Genomic DNA, 14,567 nt, shown 5'->3' on the forward strand with positions numbered 1-14,567 from the left:
GCATTCTCATACATATATAACAGCAGTACAGTGGTCAAGTTTAGGGAATGAATGTTGAAGCGACACTGATACCTCATATACAGACCTTATTCTCGTCCTTTGTCTGGTCCAGGATCCAGCCTAGGCTCACACTTTGCACTAAGTTGTCATGTCTTTTTAGCCTCCTGTCATGTGGAACAGTTCTTCAGTCTTTATCTTTCGTGACCATGACACTTCTGAAGAGCACTGCTCATTGTTTCATAGACGCTTCCTCAGTTCGGGCTTGTCTGATATTTCCTCGTGATTAGATTTGGGTGATACATTTTTGGCAGGAGTAGAGAAGGATGCTGTTCCCTTCTCGGCGCTTCATGTCGTGGAACTTGATGTCGATCCATCCCGCTGCGGATGATGTGTCTGTGAGCACTTAGTAAGTTAGTGTCTGCCAGTTTTCTCCACTATGAAGTTATTATTTTTCTGTTTGTATTAAAGTATCAGTGTCTTGAGACTGTGTATATCCTGTTTCTCTTCACACTTGCCAACCACTTTTAGTGCCTGTTGATGGTTCCTGCCTGCAGCAGTTATTATAGTGGTGGTTGCCAAATGGTGATTTTCTAATTCCTTCTTTCCTTCTACAATTATTACTTAGAATCCTGCTGTGAGCAAGAGCTTTCTCTTCTCTCCCATTTCCTTTGCATTCTTACAGTCAGTGTTTGTATTCATCCATTCTCATTTTGTTCTCTGGGTTACAATCCATTACTAGGCTTCTTCATTCAGTCTTTCATAAATGTATTTGTTTGTTTATTTGTAACAGCTTTATTGACATATAATTTGTATACCATGAAATTCACACTTTTAGAATGTACAGTTCAGTGGTTTATAGTAAATTTACTGAGTTGTGCAACCATCACTACTATCTTATTGTCGAATATTTCCATGACCGCCCAAAGCAACCCCCTACCCATTACCAGTCACTCCCCATTCCCCTGTCCTGCCAGCTCCTGACAACCGCTGATCTACTTTCTATCTCTATGAATTTGACTACTTTAGGTACCTCAGATAAGTGGAATCATACAATATGTGGCTTTTTGTGTCTGGCTTCTTTCAGTTAGCATAATATATTCAAGGTTTATCCATGTTGTAGCATGTATCAGTACTTCATTCCTTCTTACAATTGAATAATACTCCATTGTATGGATAAGCCACAGTTTGTTTGTGCATTCATTAGTTGATGGACATTTAGGTTGTTTATGCTTTTGAGCTATTATGAATAATGCTTCTATGACTACTTATATATGGAGTTTTGCATAGACATATGTTTTCAATTCTCTTGGGTATATACCTAGGAGGTGAATTATTGGGTCATATGATAATTCTATGTTTAACATTTTGAGGACCCAGCAGACTGTTTTTTTTTTTGTTACATCTTTATTGGAGTATAATTGCTCTACAATGTTGTGTTAGTTTCTGCTTTATAACAAAGTGAATCAGCTATATGTATACATATATCCCCATATCCCCTCCCTCTTACGTCTCCCTCCCATCCTCCCTATCCCACCCCTCTAGGTGGTCACAAAGCACCGAGCTGATCTCCCTGTGCTATGCAGCTGCTTCCCACTAGCTATCTATTTTACATTTGGTAGTGTATATATGTCAGTGCTACTCTCTCACTTCGTCCCAGCTTACCCTCTACCCGCCTGCCCCCCCACCCCGTGTCCTCAAGTACATTCTCTATGTCTGTGTCTTTATTCCTGTCCTGACCCTAGGTTCATCAGAACCAATTTTTTTTAGATTCCATATATATGTGTTAGCATATGGTATTTGTTTTTCTCTTTCTGATTTACTTCACTCTGTATGACAGACTCTAGGTCCATCCACCTCACTACAAATAACTCAACTTCATTTCTTTTTATGGCTGAGTAATATTCCATTGTATATATGTGCCACATCTTCTTTATCCATTCATCTGTCGATGGACACTTAGGTTGCTTCCATGCCCTGGCTATTGTAAATAGTGCCAGCAGACTGTTTTTCAAAGTGATTGCACCCTTTTACATTCTCACAAGCAATGTATGAGGGTTCTAGTTTCTCCACATCCTCACCAACACATTATTATGTCCTTGAGTGTAGCCATCCTAGTGGGTGTGAAGTGATATCTCATTGTGGTTTTGATTTCTATTTCCCTACTGACTCATGATGTTGAGCAAATTGTCCAGATGTGGCCAGTGGGAACCTCTTCAAACTGACTGCTATGTCCTTCAATTTACCCCCATCACTTTTCGAGTGCTGTAATGGACTTGAACTGTGTCCCTTCAAGGTTCATATGTTAAAGTCCTAACCCCCAGTATGCCTCAGAATGTTACTGTATTTAGAAATAATGCCGTTAAAGAGGTAATTAAGGTTAAATGAGGTCATAAGGTTGGAGCCCTAATTCAATATGACTGGTGTCCTTATAAGAAGAGGGAAAGACAAGAAAGGGGTGGGGTGGGGAGGGCGTGTATACGGAGGAAATGCCATGTGAGGACACAGTGAGAAGATGGCCATCCACAAGCCAAAGAGATAGATCTCATAGAGAACAGACTTGTGGTTGCCGGGGTGTGGGGGGGGGATGGGTTGGGAGTTTGGGGTTAGCAGGTGCAAACTATTATATACAGAATGGATAAACAACAAGGTCCTACTGTATAGCACAGAGAACTATACTCACTATCCTGTGATAAACTGTAGTGGAAAGAATGTGAAAAAGAATGTATATATATGTATAACTGAGTCACTTTGCTGTACTGCAGAAATTAACACAACATTGTAAATCAACTATACTTCAATAAAATAAAATTTTAAAAAACAATTTTAAAAAGAGAGAGAGAGAGAGACAGGTCTCAGGAAAACCCAACCCTGCTGACACCTTGATCTTGAACTTCTTGTCTCCAGAACTGTAAGAAAATAAGTTTCTGTTATTTAAACCACCCAGTCTGTGGTATTTTGTTAGGCAGCTGTAACAAACTGATACAAGCGTTTTCTTACTTTCTGGCACCACAAGGCTCATCTTGTACTTTCCTGCCCCAACCCCGGAATCAGCTATTTCTTCAAAGATTACTAGTTCTTGGAGAACAATATTTAGAAACCAGGATCTATACCTGGTGTCCCTATTGTTCATTGTTCCCAGCCGTCTCCATGGAAGAGCTAGGAAATGTAGGTGTGTGTGTATGTGTGTGTAAGTGCCCCCCATGTTTTGACATCATATAGAATTTAAGAAACTCATGAGGCTAATGATAGTCTATTATATTTACCCCATTTTTTTTCACTCATTCCATTTTTCCCCTTTTCTTTCTGAAGTTCCCAGTCTTCTGTTATTGTTTTTTTATGTTTTCATAACAGTAGGTGATATCTGGACTTTCCAGTGCCATTGGATATGAGTTTCGGGAAACACTGAGCCTGGATCACTTAATGCCTCTGTATCCATTTCTGTGTTTATATGTCTGTATATATGTTAGAAACCATGAATTCCTATTGCTAACCTGTGATTTTCATCCAATAGCACAAGGTTCATTCTAGCCGCCCCTCATTCCTTATTTGCCTCATCTTAGAAGGTGTGTAGTTTCAGAATTATTAACCTGTACCCTTGTGAGAAACAAACCTACCAATTGTTCCTGGTTCTTTTTGCCTCTAACCTTAGGTTATATGGTCAGAATACTATGTTCACATCACTAACATTATTTCTCCCTTCCTCCCCTTCAGTGTGGTTGTGTTATTCATTCAAACCTCAGTTAAGTTGGTTTGTTTTTGTTTGTATTCCATTTTCTCTATCTGCTGCCCGATCCTTGTTGGTTGGTTTTATTTATTTGTTTGTTTGTATGTGAAACTTTAACATGGTTCAAAAGGTCAAAACTTTACAAATAACTATACTTGGAGAAGTTTACTCCTCTCTTGTCCTTTCCCATCTCCCCTTCCTCCCACCCTGTTCCCTTGTGCCCTATAGGTAACCAAGCCCAGTCGTTTCTGAATTATCCTTCCTGTGTTTCTTTGGGTTTGGCCACTGCATCCCATCCAGAGACGATTCCTTACAGTGAACTCCGGAGCATACACCTCTCAAATACTGATGCTGGCATGGAGTGATGCTGCGTTGTCTTATTCCTTAACTCCAATCAGTTAATCAGTCAGTGATTATTTGGGGCTTACCCTGTGCCAGGCACCGGGTTAGATGCAGGGCACGGAAGACTGGCCCAGATGGTGAAGCAGGTTGTTCTGACCCCCTGTGCCTTCTCACCCTTGGAATCTGTCCCTTCCCTCATCTGCTTACCTCTCTCCTTTGTCTCTCCTTCTTCTGGTCTGTTGTTCCCTGCCTGTTTCACAAAGCTGCTGTTATTTCAGTGACTAACCAAGACTTAAATACCAACTATCAATCATGTATCCAATTTACGATATTACTCTTGCAAATAGTCAACACTAAATAACATTGACAACTGGCCAGAACTACTCAAGGTAACGTTGGTTACTGATTAAATGTGATGGGAAAAATCGAATCTTCCTCATCAGATTGGGTCTCCCAGGACACATGTATGTGCAGAAATACTATGACCATGAAGGAAAAATCACAAGGGCAATAAAAAGTTGGTTATGTACAAAATGCTAAATCTAATCTTTATTGTAAAAGTAAAACTGACATGGACTAATCCCAATGGAAATTTTAGTGGAGCATAAATAAAAATGGAAAAAATGGAAACTCTTTATGCTTACAGAAAATGACTCCATGGATTCTGGACCAGAAAATACAAAATACAGGAGGGAGGGGGAGCAAGAGGGGAGGCTGGAGAGGAGGCCAGGAGGCCAGACTTGTGCCTAATTCCCAGGGCGGTGGGAAGCACTGATGAGTTGTAAATAGGGGAGTTACGTCAAGTTTACATTTAGAAGTGTGTCGCTGAGTGTGCTGTAGAGAACGGAGAGGGCAAGATGTGTGCTTCTGAGGCCCTCCCCTGAACCCCAGAGCTGAGGAAGGGCCAGATAAAGGCGAAGGACTGGGGAGGGGGGGGAGGATAGGAAAAGAAAGAAAGAGAGAGAGAACTGTGGCTACAGATGGTAGGAAAAGGATGATAAATTGGAGGCGTCTTAGTTCTTAGAGAGCGGATATCTGAGCTAGGCCGCCTTGGAGGGGAGAAAAGTTAGGAAAGACGGTGAATAGGGGGAGGATAAGGTGAGGGGCAGTCCAGATAGAAGAGGGGTTGTGAGCAGAGGAGAGGGAGCACAGGCCCACAGGAGAGACCCTGGAGAGGAGTCTCGGAAGGTGTGTGAGAAGAAACTGTTTGGGGAACTATTGCAGCAGAGTGGGTGGTCCCTGTCCCCCCCACCCCCCAGAACTCTCATACACTGCTGCTGGGAGTGTAAAAGAGTGCAGCCATTTAGGGAAATGATCTGTCAGTTTCTCATAAAGTTTATTCACCCTATAACCCATTCCACTAGTAGGTATTTACCCAGGAGAAGTAAAGACACATGTCCACATAAAGACTTGTACAGAATGTTCACAGCAGCTTTGTTTATAATAGCTGAAGACTGAAAATGACCCACATTTCATCAACAAGAAAATGGACAGACAACATTGTGGTACATCCATACAGCGGAATACCGCTCTGCTGAGTGGTATACAAATTCTGTGAAACAAACTACCAATCTATGCAGCGACATGGACAAACCTCAGAAACTTTATGCTGAGCTAAAGAAGCCAAACACAGCAAACAGTACATGCTGTCGGATTCCACTCATATAAATTTCTAGAACAGGCCAAAGTAACGTGGTGGAAATCAGAACAGTGGCTGCCTGAGGTTGGAAGGTATTGACTAGGAAGGGGCATGAGGGAACTTTCTGAGATGATGGAAATATTCTGCCTCGTTAGGGACCTGGATTACACAAGTGGAAGCATTTGGCAAAACTCATGAAACCTACACTTAAGATCTGCACATTTCACTGTATGTAAATTATATATCAATTAAAAAACAGTTTATTGCCGTCTGGGAAGATTGGAAATAGCATTACAAATCAGAAGTGATTTCTTCCTTTGGCTTGTTTCTTCTTCCTGATTCTTGGCTTCAAAGGTTTTTTGTTTTAAAGTGCATTAGCCTGCTTGTCAGGGCACTCTCTGCCGCAGCCAGCTGACCGTGGCCCCCAACCTGCTCTCCCTTTATTCTCCGTGCTCGGAATGCCCACATCCTGTTGTGCCCTTACGCTTACCAGCTCCATCCTGGGTTCTCCAGCCGATGAGACCCTTAAAGGGGCTGGACCTTTTTAGGCTTAATATTTCAAGACACAATTTGACAAGATGGGCAGGAGTAGGGGCCATGTGGTGTCACGGAGATGGTGGGGCCTTTGGAATTGGCTCCACCTGGGTTTGAATCCAGAGGTAATCCGTGTGGCCTTGAACCCGTATACCTGAGCCTCAGTTTTCTTCTGTGTAAACTGGGGATAATAGCACCCACCTTGTAGTAGTGAGACACCTGTGCTTGGCACTCAGGGGAGCCAGGAAGCCTGGCAGCTGGGGTCCTGGCTGCCTCTGCTGTGGCTTCTGCACAGCGGGTGCTGCTTCCAGGCTCTCCCCTGGTGCAGGCCGCCTGCTGGGGCTCTGGGCGCACCGTCTCCCCTCGCGTGTCCGGTGCTGTCATCTTACGTCTTGTTGAGAGCTGAATTAGGAAGCTCAGCTAAAGGACACTGACCTCGTACTATTCTTATTATGTTTTAAGGGTATCAGCATGGAAGGCGTGAGTGAAAATAAAATGGTGCCCTCTGATTTTAGCACAGGACCTCTTGAAAAAGCTGCCAAACCTTTGCCATTTAAGGATCCCAACTTTGTGGTAAGCATCTAAGGTGTTTTAGAAATAAAAAACCGAACAACTATACCTCGGCCCCTGATCTCGCTGGGCCTGCAGCCCAGGCAGCACTGGTGCCCCGTCTCCATCAGCCCAAGTCACCACCTCCTCCACCATGGGCTGTTGTAGGAGGGGTAGGGGCAGGAGAAGAAGGCCCTTCCTGTTGACCTCCCAGTGTGCCAATTCCCAAGGATTTTGGTGTCCTTTGTGGAATTCATTAAAGGATACCATTTTGAGAGTGGGTCACTTCCACGATGATTGCTCACCTTCCGATTTAGATGAGGCTTGAAATAATTAACTAAAAGAGGAGTGCTTGAGGGGTAGGATAAATTACATGATTCAGATTATACCATTGAAGTTTATTTTTCATTAATTAGCTTTGAAAATACAGCATTAACAGTGCCTGTAACAGATTTTTGTATTCCTTCCATTTTATTTTGTCATCGTCATAAGACAAAAAAGAAAAAAAAATTTCCAGAAGGCTTGCTGTGCCATGATTGAGGCTTCCTTGGGTTTTCCTGGAGCACCACTAATTTACAAGGTGGAGACTGGCCCTCAGAAAGGAGTTTGGAGATGTGGTCATGAGTTTAAATCTAACTTTGTAGTAAATTTATTTTAAAGTAGTGAGAAATTCATGAGTGAATTCCATAAAGTTAGACCCAATAAAGGATGTGATATTCTATGTGCATATAAAAAAAATAATAACCTTTTGTTTCTACTCCATTACCAACTAACTCATATGTTTTGACAATCCAAAAGCCGTGTTTTTTTATAAGTAAGATTAAAGTGTATGGTGTAATACTTTTTAAAAAAGCCTTAGGGTACACTGACTGCTGATTGAATGAGGGGTTTATTACAGTTATGAATATGCATAAATGTCAGATACTGAAATGATCATCTCCACTGATTTCTGTTTCTTCTAATCCATGCTTTCTCCTCGAGCACTCTGGCCATGGTGGCGCAGCGGCTGGCAAGAAGAATAGAACCTGGAAGAACCTGAAACAGATTCTGGCTTCTGAAAGGGCATTGCCATGGCAACTGAACGATCCTAACTGTGAGCTGTCTAGAACCTCTGATGTGTTTATAATGTCAGACTAGGAACTTTCTTATAACAAACCCACATTATTGTTTTTGCATTCATGTAGAAACAATTTTTAGCTTGGGAATTTTACAGTGGCATCCATATAGGGAGATTATGTGTCTATTTCCTCATAGCTGTATTCTGTGTTGAATCTGTGTTTGCGTGGTCATGGATGTGTGGTTTTTAGTGTCACTGTTAACATTTCAGTCTGCAGCAGTAGTATGCTCCAGTATTTCCAAATCTGTGTTATATGTTCTGCTCAACTTCCATGGAAAGTACAGGTTCGAAGTTCCTTCCATCTCTTGCCCCACTGCACGTCTTTCATGGGGGTGACTCAGACGGGTGACAAGCGAACTAGTCAGTTGCCTGGGTGTGGACATTCCGGTGTCCGGATGCTCAGATCCAGTTAGTGGGTTGTTTGGCATCTCATCACATCAGTCCATGTAACCAGAGACAGTGAAAGTAGCTTGTGGGCAGATGAGCTTTCCGGTGGTTCTGCTGGAGTGGAGGGTCCCTGGGGACAGGGCAGAGCTGGATCTGGAGCCTGCACTTGGTCTATGACATCCTGCATTATTTCCCCAGAGAATTCTCTGGGTACTGAATCACAAAGTAAAAAGTTCAGGAATATTATCAAGCAGTATTTTAGGGAAAAAAATAAAAAAGGGAAAGGATCTGAATGTTTTAAAGCCAGTTTAGTTACTTTCTTTTTTTTTTTCCCCAGACTTCAGTATTGATGCTCCTCCATCCTTTAAACCAGCTAAGAAGTATTCTGATGTTTCAGGTCTTCTTGTGAGTATGATTACATCTCTATGTCTTACAACATTGAACTGAAAAGGAGATTTCACGGTACTGTCTATTTAGAAAGTGTTGGATATTGACACTGGTCCTGCCAGAGCCCGTGTACTCTGAACAGGTAATGGGTTTGTGCGGAAGCATTCACTCAGTTATTTAAGAGCAGCTGCAAGCTGGGGCATCCATGTGGGCAGCCTGGAGCGAGGGTTGCTCCCGAAAGCAGGAGACCTGAGTGTTAGTTTCCCTTCCTCTGCTTGGTAACTATATGAGAGAACATGAAAGAAACAACAATTTCTCTTTTTTATTGCTGAAGTTTAAAAAAAATTCCTGCAATTTAGAGATGATTGTATTGGGTTGGCCAAAAAGTTTGTTTGGGTTTTTCCGTAAGATCTTATGGACAAACCTGAACAAATTTTTTGGCCAACCCAATACTTTAAAAAAAAAAAATTTAAACTTCTTTAAAGAGGCACTATGGTAAAGATAGTGGTTTTCAAATTTATTTTTAAGCATCAGAATCCCTTTTCCAAATGAAATCTTTTACAGAATCCCCTGGAGCCCACCTGCCCACTGTGACCCCGTGTGGATCTGGTCCTCTGCCCTTCCCCCCACTCCCCACCCCAGGGACCCCTATGGTGCTTCTAGGGAACACAGTTTGAAAACCAGCAGTGCAGTTGGACAAGTGGGACTTGGGTAAGTCCCTGAACCTCAGCGACCCCAGAGAACCTCGTTTCCTTGTTTGCAGAATGTGGATGAAGTGTGGAACTTTCCGCTTGCCTTCTTCATCCTTTTTCATTATTATTAAATTTGGAAGATGGGCTTCTTCTCATAACTGTAGAAATAATGAGACACCTCACTTTTTGAAGCTCATATACATCATTTAAATGCTTTACCTTTTCATGAAGATGTGTAACTCCAACTTCTGTAACACACTAAATTAATGATATACATTTTAATTGGGAAAGATTTTTTATTATATTTTTGAAAATAATGTTAGTTTTCCTCTCTGAGTTAGTCATATGTTTTAGCTTTTCCTCCAGAGAGCACACACTCTTCAGAGTACTACAGACTTGTTAACATAGACCTTAAATATAATGATCCTAAAAAATAGGGAGAGTAGAAGCACTCTAAAGTGACGTGTGTGTGTGTGTGTGTGTGTGTGTGCGCGTGTGTGTGTGTTGTGTGTTGGCTTCTTCTTTTTGTGTCCATTCATGGGCATGTATCTTTTTTGAAAGGTCCCCTGAGGGGACTTCCACTTGAGAAAAATATTGTCGTCTTATGCTATCTCTTGTCTACTGCCTGAAAATAGTTGCCTCATATATTTGACCCATTTTAATAGTTGTTTATGGAAGGAGGGCTCATCTGGCACAAGTTATTCTGTTATGGCCCAAAGTGGAAATTTCTCCCTGTACCATTTTGTATCATTTTGTGCTGAGCTTGTAGCAGCCGTGGTTTATGGCCAGACTTGGAGGGTGGCCCCTTAGAATGGAGCTTTATCCTCACCACTATCAGGCAGCTCATCTGCTAGTGGAGTGGTTTTCACACATTAGGAGGCATGAAAATCATTTTGAGAAGCATTGTTCCAGGCCCCTTTATGCCATTGGCGAAGGACTTGTCATGTTATACGTAACTAACCTCTTGCCCCACTATATGTAAGAATTAAGACATTCTGAATAAACAAAGAACTCTACCAAATCATTGAAAGACAATCCCATAGAAGAGTCAGCTAAAAGAATATGAATAGACAATTACAAGGAGGAAATACAGATGACCAATGAGCAGATGTTCAATCTCAATGATAATTAGGAAAAAGACTCATCAGGTAGGAAAGAAATGAAGACATTTGGTTACATACCTTGTCACCAACATAGAGAAATGGACATCCTCCTACATGGCTGTCTTGAGGTGGGAGTCACATTGGTACACATTCTCGGGAAAACGATTGGCACTACCTATCGAGACAAAAAGGTAGAGGCTTACGACCTAGCAATTTGCCTTCCAGCCAGCTCCCTAGAGAAACATTGTGTACAAGGAGCTTCATGCAGAAATGCTTATGAGAAAATGTGTTAGCAAAATATTGGAAACAACATAAAGTTCAACCAGTGGGCTAGGGCTGGGGAGTTCATACTATTCTGTGAGCTTGATGTATAGGTAACAACATGGGTAAACTTCCAAGATGTGGTGCAAAGCAGGATAAGTAGCATGGTACCACTTCAGTAAAACTCAATACACAGTCACAAAAAAATACTGGGCACTTCTCTGGCGTGTTTGTGTGTGTGAGGGTATATATATAAACAAGGTCTGGAAGAGTGCCCGCCTAGCAGCACTTTCCTCAGGGGAAGACAAAGGACTTCTGGATGGTAGATGGTAGTAAAAGGAGACTTTAGTCTTATTTGCAATGTTTTCTTTTTTTTAGGAGGAGAATATGTTCACCTGTTACTTGTATAAATTAAACTTACGTAATTAAAAAATAAAGCCGGGCTCATGTTTACACTGACCCATCTGTTCCAGCCAGTGGCCATTTCCCCTGTGCTGGGGCCTGGCCGGAAGGGAAGCAGGGTCACACCTGTGTTCAGCCCTTGTTACAAGGCTGTGGAAAGTACTGCGGCTCTGGGTGAGATGGGGGAGCAGTATATACTGCCTGTCCCCCTGTAACAAGGGAGGCATTAAAGCCGTTTGCTGCCTGCCCTCTGGGCAGGGGGCCTTTGCTTCATTCAGGCTGGAGGGACGGAGCCCAGAGGAGGGCAGACCGCAGGAGTCCAGTTCTTTACTTGTTCATCTCTGAGGTGTCACCCAGCCTCCTTCCCTCTGTTCAGAATACTAGGTCAGGTCTGGTCCGTGCGAGTCTTTGTTTGACCTCTTTGTTGGTGCAACAGTTCTCTGTATTCCGCATTATTTGTTCAGCAGCCTTCTTGGCAGTGAGGCCTGAACTTGGGCGGGCCGGCTCGACACAGTTTGGTGGTGGGAGTGAGGCAGCCACAGAGATGGAACCAGGCCAGGGCTGGTTCATCCATGGAGGCCAGATGATCAAAGGCAGACGCACATGCCTGCACCCCTGCTCGGAACTGCAGGGCAGCTCCCCTGCCAGTTAGTACATCTAACTGCCTCATGGCCGGGAGCCCTCAGAAGGGACCTGCTGCTGTTTTTCTAGTTAAGCCTTACTTTATATGAGTGGCATGAAAGGAAATGTGGTACAGAAAGGCAATATCTAGATTAAGCCAAAGGATCAAAGTTTTGTTTTATATAGAGCTTTAATTAATTTTAGCTTTTTAGGAATAATCTCATTTTCCTGACACACAGACCTCAAATACCTTAGGGAGATCCCCAGTGATGGAACTGAAGACTTTTTAGAGCATGAGAAACCCATGACTAAGTTCCCTTCAGCTTGTTGCTTCTTCACGAAGCCTCCCTCCCTCCGTAGATCACGGCGCGTCTGGGTCCATGCAGAGACGACCAGCACTGGCGCAGACAATCCACTCCTGAGTAATTGGCTGTTATCTGTCTAGACATTAATGGCATCTTTTATAATTTTTTAAAGGAGCTCCAAATGACTCACCCTCATGTTTTCTGTTTCAAAATCTGTAGGAGGCATGTGCCTCCTACATAGTAAGTGAATATTTTCTCCTCTCTGCACATGGGGAGAACAGACCAAAAGAGAATTTTGATATATCAGTGGGAAACAAGTTCTCTTTTCTGTGACTCTTCCCATCGTTCATTTGTTTGTTCATTCACTCATCCCTCATTCATGGTAGCTGAGGTCCACTGTGAGCTCTGCATCGCACTAGGAGACAGTACAGCCAGGATCCAGTGATAAGCAAGCCACAGGGTTCTTGCCTCGTGCAGGGTCATGAAGTCTAGGTCACAGCCTAGACTTCAGGCAAAGAGTCACACAGATAATAAACGTAAGAGCAACAGAGGTAAGCACTCCACCGGCGATAGGGGTGCTGAGGTGAACGTGAGGATAGGGTCCTGACTGCTTGTGGGGGCAGATAAAGCTTCCGCGATGATGCGACTTTGGGGGCTGAGTCCTGAGGGATGAGCAGGTGGTTACTGGGCAAGGAAAGGGCAAATGAGCAGGACGGGAGGGGGGCGCTTAGAGCTGGGGTGGTTGGAACCGGACGGTGGGGACCCGTGGCTGAGGCAGGGGCTCGGGAGGAGGGGCCCAGGCAGGGTCTGAGGAGCTGTGCTGCGGACTGGGGCCATTGAGAGGTTTCATGAGGAAAGGCACGATCGGAGCTGCAGGTTGTAAAGATGCCCCTGGCTGCAGGTGTCGGATGGCAGCCCTTTCCAGTGGAGGAGGGTGGGTGGCCAGTCCGGCACTACAGGGTAGCCCAGGGAGCCATGGAAGTGACCTGGGGGCGGTGAGGGGGAGCAGGAGAGGAGTGCACTGGGAGTAGGTGGCATGGGGACGGGGTGCCCCCCCCCACCTTGGGTGACAGATCCGGAGCATTTGTTTGAAGCAGCTGGAGTCTGAAGGCAGGGATCAGGGAGGGATGATCAGCACAAATCCAGTTTGGACCTGTTGCTGGTAGCCCTGAGGCACCAACCAGAAGAGTCCCGGTGTCTGATGTGGTTATTCACCCTTCCTCCTGGCCATACCCTGAAGCCTTTCTCAAGTCTGGGAAGATTAATGTGTCTTTGCCAAAGTGAGCGATTTAGCATTCTTGGTGACAGAGTCAGACATGATGAAGACATTTTTCACTTTCAGTAAAACAGAAAAATAATTTTCATCTTGATCTTACATCTCAACTCCGACAACAACTTTCTGCCCTTCTCTGTGCCTGTTTCTCACCCAGGCCAGCTACACTGACCCCCAGAGCAAGCTGCGCTTCAGCACCATCGAAGAGTTTTCCTACATTCGGCGGCTGCCGTCCGACGTGGTCACGGGCTACCTGGCCCTGAGGAAGGCCACGAGCATCGTTCCCTGAGCCCGGAGAGACGGAGCATGAAGTGGAAAACTGTTTCAAAGGCAGACTTTGGACTCAACGTTTTGTTTTATGGAAACGAACTCATTCTGTCAATCTGGAAATGTCAGTGTTGGGCCTTGGAAAGAATGTTTGGCTTTAATTTAAGGAGGTTTTTTTGTTTTCCCTCCAAGTGTGATATTTCCTGTTGAATTAAATTATACTTCAGTTGTTGCCCCAAGTAAAGTTGTTTGACAAGAAAATATAAAATTGTGCTTTTAATTTAACCCAAGTAAGTCCTCGAACTTTTGCTTCAAAGCTATGGACTCTTATAACATGTTTAAAGACTCGACAGTCCGGACAATGAGGCTGAATTATTCCTGATCCTGGGGACTCCGTCTCTGAGCATGCTCAAATTTGTCGCTGATCAGAATGCTTGGAAGAGGTCCAGAATTGGGGCTGGAGAAGCGAGAACTGAGGAACTCACCCTGTCAAACGAGGTCAGTCCTCATTCTGGGCCTTGGCCTCTGAATCAGCCTCTCTTCCCTTCCCGGCCTCCAGAACCGAGAGAGATACGTCTGTTAGTTAAGCCACTGAGTGGTCTGTGGCATTTAGAGCAGCCTGAGCTGACTAAAACAGCAGCCCCAGCCCCTTTCTGGAGGTGTGGGGTATGACCATTGTCACCCCTTCCAAGCAGGATGTCTGTCCTGGTACAGGATGCTGCCTGCTCCAGAACAGGGCCTGCTTCCCATCCTCCGAGAAGAGGAAGCGCTCCTGGGCCAGGAGAAGGAGACGTGCTCCAAGCTTCTCTGAGCCCCATTCCCACAGGTCTCTGGGGGGCGACAGTGGAACCAGACCCTGGGGCTTCTGGGCCAGAGCTGCCTGTGCTTTGGGTGGGTTAGGCCCCCAGGTGCCTTTGCTCTCTGAGGGAAAGCCCCTCCTGCACCCCTCTGGGCATAGAGAAAG

The 14,567-nt window shown here is 44.2% G+C and overlaps 1 protein-coding gene and 1 long non-coding RNA gene across 2 annotated transcripts in view; one reads left to right on the plus strand and one right to left on the minus strand.

Moving 5' to 3' along the window:
* INO80C (INO80 complex subunit C) overlaps positions 1-13,871 on the plus strand; it is a 22,548-nt gene extending 8,677 nt beyond the window's left edge. Inside the window, exons 2-5 of the mRNA XM_061170457.1 lie at positions 6,702-6,812; positions 7,770-7,881; positions 8,630-8,697; positions 13,494-13,871. Of these exons, the coding sequence (XP_061026440.1) occupies positions 6,702-6,812; positions 7,770-7,881; positions 8,630-8,697; positions 13,494-13,625 (423 nt within the window). The 3' untranslated portion in view covers positions 13,626-13,871. The remainder of the gene's footprint in view (positions 1-6,701; positions 6,813-7,769; positions 7,882-8,629; positions 8,698-13,493) is intronic.
* LOC133075961 (uncharacterized) lies at positions 9,190-12,077 on the minus strand. The gene is made up of 3 exons (XR_009697431.1): positions 12,000-12,077; positions 10,553-10,649; positions 9,190-9,529 (listed from the first exon to the last, which is right to left on the minus strand). It is a non-coding gene; the product is annotated as an uncharacterized LOC133075961 (long non-coding RNA).
* Positions 13,872-14,567: the final 696 nt, after the last annotated feature.

This window comes from Eubalaena glacialis, chromosome 15 (genome assembly GCF_028564815.1).
Source record: "Eubalaena glacialis isolate mEubGla1 chromosome 15, mEubGla1.1.hap2.+ XY, whole genome shotgun sequence".
Classification (NCBI taxonomy): Eukaryota; Metazoa; Chordata; class Mammalia; order Artiodactyla; family Balaenidae; genus Eubalaena; species Eubalaena glacialis.